General features: G+C 47.4%; 1 protein-coding gene across 6 annotated transcripts in view; it reads right to left on the bottom strand.

Annotated features, from left to right (window-relative positions):
• PHAF1 (phagosome assembly factor 1) overlaps nt 1-10981 on the bottom strand; it is a 61464-nt gene extending 50483 nt beyond the window's left edge. For 3 of the 6 annotated variants that reach the window (XR_006415126.1, XR_006415125.1, XM_044434276.1), the window contains exons 1-2: nt 9882-10661; nt 8951-9075 (exon numbers count right to left, since the gene is read on the bottom strand). Coding sequence is in view for 4 of the 6 variants with exons in the window: in XM_044434276.1 (XP_044290211.1) it covers nt 8951-9075; nt 9882-9946 (190 nt within the window). In the remaining 2 variants the exon portion in view is untranslated. Of the gene's footprint in view, nt 1-8950; nt 9076-9540; nt 9697-9881; nt 10663-10900 lie in introns of those variants that run through there. The other 3 variants (XM_044434278.1, XM_044434279.1, XM_044434277.1) reach the window with 3 other exon arrangements.
• Between the last annotated feature and the right edge of the window lie 169 nt (nt 10982-11150).

The following is an 11150-nucleotide window of genomic DNA, read 5'->3' on the forward strand; positions in this document are numbered from 1 at the left end:
GGGGTTTTGTTTTGGTGTGTAAAAGAAAATTACAATATTGGCTGGTCCTTTCGAGGTGCAGAACTCTGAAGCTCAGACTAGCTAAAATATCTATCTATCTATCTATCTATCTATCTATCTATCTATCTATCTTATATTCCACTGTATTAGCCCAAAGGCTCTCCAACCGAATTACAATAAAATGCAAAGTTTTGCTGGATCAATATCCTTTTAATTCCCTGTCTCTGTCCCTGCCTCCCTCCCTCCTGCTTTATTTGGACTAAAAAGGGTTAGCTTGACAAATTTCATAGTCCTTTGTGGAACAAAACAAAACATAGAACAAAAACCCCTTCTTCTGATGGCTACCAAAAATCCATGCACACAAAATGTAGGAGGGCTTGGATATCTTAGCTTCCTAGAGTACCTAGAGGCTCAGAAAAATGTGGAAAAGGTGGCGAGCCCTGAGAATTGCTGGGGTACTTTAGAAAGAAGGACGCTTTCTCCTGCACCCTTCCCTCTTGCATGTACAAGGATCCTCTGTTCTTTCTCTTGACAGCCCGCTGTAAAAGCAGAGTAACAAATGAGACTATTTGCAGCCTTGCTTTGCGGAGGCCCACGAATGTTGCCTCCTGCACTTCAGTAAGATGCTCACCTAGCAAGACTTCACATTTCAGCTAGACGGATTTGCACCGCTGTGCACCTCTGAAAAGCTACCCCTTCCAAAAATCTTATGAAATATTTCTGCACATTTCAGGGATGGAATATGTCAGAAATATGTCCGTGAAACTGTGTGCAAAGGTTTCAAAAGATCTTTTAAAAACAGGGAAAGTGGAAACTGAAAAGAGGTCATGATTGGAGAGGAAAGAGTAGACAAGCAAGGTTCAGCTACCAGGACCCTGGAATACCACGGAAAGAGCCAAGAAGTAGGGGGCTGACAATTTATTGTAAGCCTGGTTGTTTGTCAGACGTGCTGCACCAAGGTTTACTTCACAAACAACCCACAGCAAAAAGTGTATTTACAAGTTGGGCTGCCCTTTTCCTGGGGACCCACCGTGCATCTTTACCATACACACAGTTTTCTAGGAAAATCTCTTTAGCATAGTCAAACTAAGTTTATTACAGTGCGGTTTGTCTCTGCAATCTTCTAGGGCATTCTAATTACAGCTGTAACTTCAGCCTATCTTGTCCTAGAGCTAGCAATTCCAACTGCACAGCCATTGTGCGATTGTGTACGCAAGATCAGGCAATATTTTTGCTACTGTAAAAGAAAACAACCCTCTGGAAAAAACCTTACATATTTATATTCCTGGCACATTTGTCTCCTTGTGGTCTAAGGAAAAGGAAGCCCGTAATAAGAGTTCTGCAAGTCAGTTTAGCCACTCAGACGTCCAATTTGTTTCTCTCTTCTTGTTTTGTTAGGACATAGCATAACAGAAGCATGCCAGCATTTTTTCAGCCTCAGTCCACCTTCAATAATGGAATAATACTGGCCTACTTTGCAGGAATGTTGTAATGACTGCGAAATAAATGCTGAATGCTTTGCGCATCCTCTGGTGTGCATCAGCACTGGGCATACTGGCCTGCATCCCAATGCTCTTAGGTCGAGACAGCGCTCCGTTGGTGCCCTCATTCATGTTAGAACTCTATCCCCTCCCTGCATAAATCACCAGAGGACCGGCTACATTAGCCCGTTGCAGGAGGAGGGGCAGGGAGCTCTGTGGCACCAGCACGGCCACCAAACATATTACTGCAAGAGCTTTTGTGGACTAGAGCCTATCAAGCACAAACACGTATAACGATTTTAAGACGTCTCCACGGCAAATGTCAGAGGCCTGCACCCAAGTCACAACTCCTAGCAGACAACAGGCAATTGCGTGTCATTTATTCCATTACTGTGTAGGTTTTATGTCCACGGTGGATGCCAGTCCATCCCTGGGAAGCCAGTATATTTTATGGCTTTATCACCGAGGCCTGATCTACACGGCTGCTTGTAAGCCAAAACAACAACACGTTATGGTTTTCAAGCTGATTGTCAGACTGTTTTCTGGAGTTAAATTATTGCCAACAAATTCATACCTGCTCATGCAGCGACAGAATCCTTCTAACCCCAGGTAGTATGTCCCTATTCAGCGCAACACTGATCGCTCATCTTGCATCAGGTACGCTCAGGCGACTGGGTCATGATCCCAGGAAAGGCACAAGCCTTAAAACCCACAACACTCGAATGACTTAACAAGCAGAAGGATAGAGAACGTGGATGGACAGGGAAGGGCAGGAGGCCTGGAAGCTCTTGGTGAGCATATAAGTCTTCCGAAGGAAGCTCTTTAATATGCTGTTCATTTTGGAACTATTTCGAGGACTATTATCTTACAAACAAAGAGCACCACTAAATTATAACTTAAAACCACAAGAGCAAGAGATGTTATTAAGTCTCAAGTGCTTTCCAATCATTCAAGAGTAAGTGGAATGGAGTACTGAAGCCCATGTGTCTGACCTCAGTCCCTCCAGCCAGGCCCCTCTGTGTTTAACTGCAAGGTCTCTAATCCCAAACGAGCACATCCAAGCAGGCTGGGGATGCTAGGAGTTGTAATCCCACAACCCTGGAGGGGGAAGCCTGGGGGAAGTTGTCCATAGTCCAAGGCAAGGTTATTGATTTCTGTTTTTCAGTCCAGGGACTGAATTTCATTTAGGAGCAGGTTTCCCGTGTTGAGTGGGGGCAAAAGTGCAGGGTGATCCCCCCTATCACATACCAGCAGATTTTAATTTAAAGCTCTTGCCGTGGGAGGAAGACGGCACAAAAGCTAGGAAAGCAGCAGAGCAGGCATGTTGCAGTGAGCGAAACCAGAGATTTGGTCCTGAGGTTCTCCTACCCTGGGGCAAAGCCCCGTGGGCCACCTCACTTGGCTCCCAGCTCCCAGCTGGTACAAAGCAAGTTTGTTCTGCTTTATTCAGAGGGCTGCTTTGAAGAGGGAAACAATGCCATTTTCCATGTTTCTGGCATCCATCCTAGCCTAGTTTGGCGATTGAAGCCACCTTTCAAGTTACATATTAATCCTGCAGAGAAGTGGGCAGGCAACAAACAAACCCAATCCTGCAAGGCTGAGCAAAATGTTCCCAACCCATGGCAACTGAACCACCACCCCAAAGCGTCTTGCCTAACCACCCCGAGCCATCCCGCCAGTGGCAACCGCAACCTGACGTTTCCCCACCTTTGAAGGGAGGGGGTGTTTTGCAAGGCAGGCTAGAAGAGTCTCTGGCAGGCAACGTCGTCTTTTCTGCGCAGGCAACCTCCAATGTAAAGCAAGCTTGCATGTCTTGCTTTAGGACAGCCTGAAGTTCACAGGCGGCAGCCAGCTGGCTTTTCTGGGGCCCTGCATTTCTAGACAAGGTCCACATGTCCACACAGACACAGTAATAGGGTTCTGCAGCGCCTCGTGATGCAAAAAGCACCCCTGGCCAGCTGTTTGGCACTCTGCACGTCAGACTGCGCAAGGCGACTCACCGACAAGGGCGGGGAAATGATTTGCCATCCACTGAAATATTGTTCCCCTTGCAAGGGAAACAAAAGGGGCGCACAGTTACTCATAACCAGAAGGTAAATTTGCTGAAAATGTGCAACCATGGAGAATTCATTTTCCCTCCCTACCCCAATATTTGTGCGGAGGGAAAGAATGGAAATCTTGAAGGAAATGGAAAGATGTTCAGATGCCTTGGACCAGCATGTCCATCAGTCAGCATGGTGCTTATGGGCTGGGGCTGCTGGGCATTGTGGTTCAGCACATCTGGAAGCACCAAGTGGGAGAAGGCTTATCTAGAGAGAAATATCTTGAAGAGTTACAATATTCAGGACTAGCGGCATATTTGCATATAAAATTGAACTATATAACAATGCTGAACTATACAGTATACACAATACAGTTTGTGTATATTGTAGACAGTTTACATTTTTTAAACTTGCTATCACATATTTTGATGAAGCAAAACCTTTGCATAAAAATAATTGAAGAGGCAGGTTGTGTGTTCCTTATAATTTCTGTTTCTTCTATTGTAAAATTTTTAAAAAACCTCTTGGAAGAAACCCTTGATTTTCCCCTCTCTCCTGCCCAGTTTTTCCTCCCTTGGGCCTTCACATTTATTATTTATTTATTTAACATTTTTATGCCGCACCCATTGCCGAAGCCTCGGGGCGGCTTGCAAAGAAAATAAATAAACAAAGAATAGAACAACATTAAAAATTTGGAGTTTCTCAGCCATAGTATCTCTAGCTCTGACTGAAATCTAGTTATGACGACAGTATGGTTGGCCGGAGAATGCTGGGAATAACAGGACTCTCGCTATATAACCATGCACAGAAGTGCACCTAATTAAGCACTTCTTAATTAGGCATCAAACCAGCATCACAGAGAGCCTGGCCAGACACACGGCTCAGCGCTGTACGGACCAAAGTCTGCGGCTGCTGTGTGGCAGGACGGCACCCCGGCAGCAACCTGTTTCCAAAGTCCTTTTTGAGGAACCTTGGAGGCGGAGGCGCTTCAGAAACAGCTTAGGGCAGGGAGGGCGAACCTTTTAGAGACCGAGAGCCCAAACTGCAACCCAAAACCTACTTATTTATCGCAAAGTGCCAACACTGCAATAAAACCTGAATAATGAGGTTTTTGTTTAAAAAAAAACAACTCATACATTAACATCTTTTGTCTTAAAAGAAAAACACAACAACAGAGTTTAATGATACGAACATATATATATCCTTGGCAGCACACTGACCGGCCATGCAAAAGCTCGGACGAGTTGCAGCTAACGAGTCGCAGCTCGTGGCATTATCGCCTGGCGCCACTATTCCTTTCCAAGTGTGCGCCTGGCCCCCGAGTGCGCTGTTATCTGATGCTCGGCTGCTGGGGCGATGCTGGGGCGACTTGGCTTGCGTGTCAACAGAAAGGGCTCTGCGTGCCGGCTGCGGCACATGTGCCATGGAGTCGCCACCACTGGCTTAGGGGTTCCTCAATGAGCAAGTCAGCAAAGGTCTCTCCAGAAGGTCTTTCTCCACCATTAAACACCTCCCCCTGTAATGCCCACCTATATTCAAGGCTAGGGTAGAAAAACTGTGGGAATTCAGATTACAACTCTCAGTGAGCCTGCTTTGTGGCCAGATTGACTGGGGCAGATGGGAACTGGTGTCCAACAAAATCATGGCCTCCCCATCTCACTGTAGGCATGGTTGGTACTTCTGTGAACTGTGAGCCTACTTTCAGAATGCTCTCCACAAGCAAGCTGTGATAGGTTTTTCTCAGAGGACAAATTGATGCAGACAGAGCTTGCCAAGGGTAGGTGGTTTGAAGACCAGTACCTCCAAGCCAGGAGCTTTACCTTATGTTGTTGCATTTATCCATGCATATTTATGCCAAGGTTCTCTGGGCAACGTACATAACAATTTTAAAAACTGCATTTGAAAAAGAAACAATATACACACACCAACACAATTGTAAACAAAAACAGTACAGCAAGGAGAAGCCAATCAAATAAACAAGAGCCAGGTCTTTTGATAGTGCAAAAGCTCGAGCATCTCATAAAAAGTGTAAAAGGGGGCCTCTTTTTTAAAAAAAGGGATGATAAAGTCTTCACCTGGCACAAAAAAGGAGACAAGAGAGGAGTCTATTTGGGAGGGGGATGGCACCAGGGCGTCATTACCAGGAAGGCCCTCTCCTTCAGGGCCATCCTCCAGACCTGTCCCCACGCTCCTCAGGGCAGGGTGACACAGGACAAAATAAGCTCCGTGGGACATAGGGAAATACAGCAAGCACCAGAACCGGAAAGGTGCAACTGAGCATCTTGTGCCGGTAGAACCCAGGGGAATGGCAGGAAGCAGGGAATGACTGCCGTAAATTTAACCTGGTCATTTCTTTATCATCATGTCTCTTCAACTGGGTTTTCTCAAACCGTGGTTCGACATTTTCTACAAATGACATAGCCTTTCATCTTCATTTTGATGATAAAGTAATAAAATCTGCACATAGAAGGATTAGATAGTAATTAAGGATTCATGTGTGAGATAGAAGAAGGGGCTGGAGCTTCTCTGGGCTTCTAAAATTTGAAGACATAGGATACTAAATGCATTCTTTTCTAGTCTTGTTGACTCACAAACAACCATGTCTAACTCAGAGACTTGTTGATTAAAGCTGTTTCATACCAATGTGTCCAAAACTTCACCAACCATATACCGTGTGTGTGTGTGTGTGTGTGTGTGTGTGTGTGAGAGAGAGAGAGAGAGAGAGAGAGAGAACTGCAAATACATATGCATATTGTATTTGCAAATATGAAAATTATATATAAAGATGCAACAAATCTAAGGGGTGGGTTTAGGCAAAGAAAGAGCATGTGCCTGTCCTCTATCAGACCTCCAAATCACTTCCTTGTTTCTAGTCGGTTCTTTTAAGAACCCTGGAAGTCTTCATCCAAGGCCTTCAAAGACCATCGACAGGCCTGGTTCGAACCCTACCCGTCACTCTGTGCCAGCCCAGAAAGCCCTGACTAAGCACTGCTGTGCAGTGGAAATTGCAAAGCCATCTCAGGATCATGCTCAAGAAGCCGAGGTGTTTACAGTAAATGAAGGTGCTACATATACAGAATTAAGAACCAGAAGGCAAAAGGAGTGCGATGACACGATGGCCACAGGAGAGCAAAGAGCGACTGCTCTGACCACGAGAAGCAGCCCGCGGATTCTTTTCTCCCCAGCCTGTTACTCCGATGGTGTCGATAGACAAGCCCCCCAACTAGCTAGGGCTTCGCACCAGCAATGGGCACTTCTCCCCACACACCAATAAGCCATGGTTTGTTTGCAGCTTTCCCCAATCCGCTGCCTAGATGCACTGGACTACAGCTCCCATTATCCCTACCTGTGAATGACTGGGGAAGACAGAATTCTGGTCCAACCCACTTGGAAGGTTCCAAATTGGGGAAATCTGGTTTACTGGATCACACCTGGATTTTTAAACCACTGTTTCCCCTTACATTCAAAGCAACAGCCTGTCATTTCTAACAAGCAACAGTGGTTTCAACAAAACTCTGGACATCTTCTGTTACATCCCACAAGGGTACAGAGGAGTGGAGGAAGCACGCAAGCGTGATATGCGCCCAGGTGTTTTGAAGGTTATACCTGAGCTAGCACACACATCCCCTCTGAATTGAGCGCGCCTGTCATGAAACATCTCCCAGCCAAGTAAATGCTATCACCACAAAGAGGAGGCTTCCCTTAACTCTGAGAAAAACCTTTGTACATGGGGAAGAAAATGCAGCCCCATGTACCCTGGAACCTGAAAAACAAGGTGTTTTTATCCCTGGCATTTTACATGTTAAACTGAAAAGCACAAACAGAAGTGAGAAGGCTTGCAGCTCAGTGGGAAAGCACACACCTTGCTTGAAGAAGGCCCCAGGTAGTCTCCCAGCATCTCCAGGTGAGGCTAAAAATTCTAACCTGAAAGCCTAGAGAGCAACAACCAATCAGGGTGGCTTTGATGGGCTGGATCGATCCAGAACCTGACTCAGTCCAAGGTGACTTCCAATGTTCCTACGAAACCCTGGTAAACACCCGTATTTCATATAAAGCGCAGCAAAGCTCACAGGTAAGAAGCGCTTTAAAAAAGTCTGCAATAGTTTTTGTTATACAACTATACAGAAACAACCCCCACAAAACCCCCAAACTGACTTAACCCTTATCACCAAGTGTTGGAAGAAATATATCAGCTGGAGTGATCCAGTGCAATGAACAAGCTGAGCAATGCAGATACACGTTAGCAACCAAGACAAGACGGTAACACATCCTTTCCGTGAGCTATGCATTGTTCTATGCATCAAACTGGTCTGCCTTTCCTCCGTGTTGCTGTACATAGGGTTATCTCATTTTATCTTTGCAAAGGCCTGCTGAGGTAGGCTAGAATGTGAAATACGCCAAGATCACCTAGTGTTTAGCAGAACACGAACTAACATATCCTGGCCAAAGTCCAGCAGTCTACCTGCTATGCTCCCAACTGCCTCTCCAACTGGACAACTAAATGCAATTTTCTGCCTTTCCATCCATACAGTTTGCCAAAGCAAACAGTTCTCCCACTCATGGAAGAGCCCTCCAAATATAAATATCAGCTCTCAAAACACTTTGAAACGGCCTCAGTTCCCTCTTCTAGAAGGGATTTCTGCTTGTCATGAGCAGAGTCAGCTGGAGCCAGGGGTCAGACTAGAAGGCCCAGCAGGCCCCTTCTGACTTGCTCTGTTTCTGTGTTGCTATTAATGGTCCAAGAGTCTCTCAAATCTGACGCAGAGCAAAGTATTTCTCTGGAAGAAAACACCCTACCTTTCAGGAATTCTGGTCCCAGCAAAGCTAGCTGCCAGCTCTTCTGAGCCACAGCATGTGATTTCTGATGGGTGTTGCTAAACATGCTAGAATTACAAGAGGAGGAAGTGCCAAATTAAAGCATAAACAAAACAGGGCCCTGTTAAGGGCACGGAGGGAACCTTCTCTGGGTAAACTAAGAGCCATTTGACAAGGAGCGCAGAATTAGGTGGTGTAATGCAGTACTCCTTTAGCAGTTACTAGCTATGAAAATGCAGCACTTCCAACATGTGAACCATACCTGCTAGACAGAAGGCTAACACCTTGCAAATCTCTCCATTAAATGCTAACTTACTACATGCAAGGAGCTTTTCATACAGGAGAGATCAAAATGCATCCTTGCATCTTCAGTCTGAAGTCCACAAGTTCACCCTCTCCCCTTGGCCCACCTGCATAAAACAATGTGTGATGTAGCACTGAAGTGTCCTTCCTTTGCAGCCAACATGCTTCCGACACAACAGACAAATCTGAAGTTTATGCCAGCCTCTCTCTCGCCGAATAACACGGGAAGGACAGGCCTTCCACTGGGCCCGGCATCTTCATCACATCTCGCTATAAACAGAGTGTGGACAAAGGCAGCAAAGCACTTACCCAAGGTGAACTCCCATTGTTCATTCCCAAGAGAACGCTCGGGAACCACTTCCAGATCTAGCATTGGACCAGCCAGAGGAACGGCCCAGTTCCCACACAATTCCACAACGTTACTGCAGTGTGACCTGAACAAGGAGAGAACACACACCCAAGCTTACGTTTCATCCTTTCAATCTAAGGTCATTCCCCAAAGCAACATATAAACATTCCCTGGTGCTCAAACTTGGTCGAGGAAAGCTTCTTGTTACGGTTAATAATGTTATTGTCTCGTCTCTCTTTAACCTGCAGGATGCATGTCTTAATTATCCCTCATTTACACAACGGTTAAGTGCTCTGTGTGGGGCTGCCTTTCAAAGAGTTTTAAAAATACAGCTGTGGAAAAAGGTGGCGGCTGGACAGTTGACCTGTGTGTGCTTTGGGCCACTGGTCCAAACCAGCTTTGTTTCCCAGCCCTATAACATTCTAAACCGGCTGGAGGCCACGGTCCGTGATACCCGCTTCCTCCCCTATTTGCCTGCGTGTACCCTGAAATCTTCCCCTAAACCTCTGTTGCACATATTAGCACAGGCCAGGCTGTTCTGAAGCCGTACCCCAACTTTAGAACTTATTCGTAACAGCAGTCATGTTGGCATTAGGGCTGAAAAGTCTCTGTTGCTTCACTGCCACGATGACCTGCAAAATCGCTTTGGCGTTGGGCTTCTTCTGCTTTTATAGCATTTTTTTGTCATTGTACAGCACTCAGAGTCCTGGTGGGATAAACTGATTTAATACTTATTTTTAATCAACAAATAATAGGAAACATGCTCAGCAAGAAAGGATCAGTGAGTCTGATAAACATTCAAAGGTGTAAGCGCACATACACACAAACACTGACAAACACTGGCAGAATCCTGCAATTTAGACCTGCATACTTCCCACCAAGCATGCTCACCTTGAGGCCACATCCAAACTCAACAACAGGTATACAGGTAAAATGACTGGAGACCTCCCAGCCATACGAGCTAGCCAGTTTGCCAGGGCCAAAAGTGAATTATGCTGCTTTCTTCACTGCCAAGCCTTGGGATGGCCTCTCGGCCTGTCTTCCCTCACCATAAATTAGAGCACTGGGGGAAGGAGGCTTTTTTTAGAGGAAATGCAAATACTTCCCAAACACACCTCTTGTTCCTAAAATACTCAAGGAGGCACACAGGGCAAAAGGGGATACTGTCCTCTGCTTACAGAAACCCAATGGAGAAACCCTACAAGAAATACTCTCTCTTGGAAGAGTCATCCTTAGGGAGTAAACACACGAGCACTTTAGACATGGACAGAAACTGTGGCCCCTTATTCAGAACAGGCACTCTGGGAGGCAAATAACTTTCCGGACATTAGAGACATGCAGGACGGTCTCCAGCCTCTAGACACCCGACAAAGCTGTGCTGTCCGAGTAGGCTTACGCATGCCGCTCGAGGGAGATGTGCTCCACCCAAATTACCAAGGAACAGGGTCGGGGTCCCCCACCCCCAGCATCTTTCACCCAGGCAAGGCCTTCAGCCACAAGCAAAATATATTTGAGGGACAGGGTACCTGGAAAGAGCCCTCCCTACAGCAACTCGCCAGGGAAAAGGCCCGCATCCAAAACTTCACTGCATGTGCCCCAGCACCATCCACACGCTCCCTAACCTGAGACACGTGAAGGTGAGGGAGATGCGGGCAAATAGGGGAGACCTCAGGTACTGGGGGGGATTGAGCCTCAAAAATCTCTCTGCCCTCTCCCTCCCTCCCTCCCTCCCTCCCTCCAAGTGGCAGCCTTTGTTTCCCAAAAGAAAACAGGAGAGAAGAAAGGCCAAGTCACTGGGGTCGGGGGGGGGGGGGCACAGGACAGCCCTCCAGGCTCCCCTCCCCCGGGCTCACGCGCCCCCCTGCAAACCCGGCCAGCCAAACGGGCCGCCCTCCTCACAGCGCCCCCACCTTCCGCGGGGCTCCGCCGGCATCTCGCACACCTTGCAGGCAGGTGATCTGCTCAGCGCGCACCCCCGCCCGACGCGGGGCCCCACCCCTCCCCTAGCGGGGGGCCGCCCTCCCCACCCCCGGAGCCGCGGGGGCGAGAGGAAGCCGCCCCACCCGCCCCGGCCGCGCAGCGCCCCCGAGCCCCCCGCTCCGGGTTGCGGGGCACCCAGCCCCTCCCCACCCGCGGAGGGGCCGGGGCACGGACCCGTTG

This window comes from Varanus komodoensis, unplaced genomic scaffold (genome assembly GCF_004798865.1).
Source record: "Varanus komodoensis strain SLA01 unplaced genomic scaffold, ASM479886v1 scaffold27, whole genome shotgun sequence".
Classification (NCBI taxonomy): Eukaryota; Metazoa; Chordata; class Lepidosauria; order Squamata; family Varanidae; genus Varanus; species Varanus komodoensis.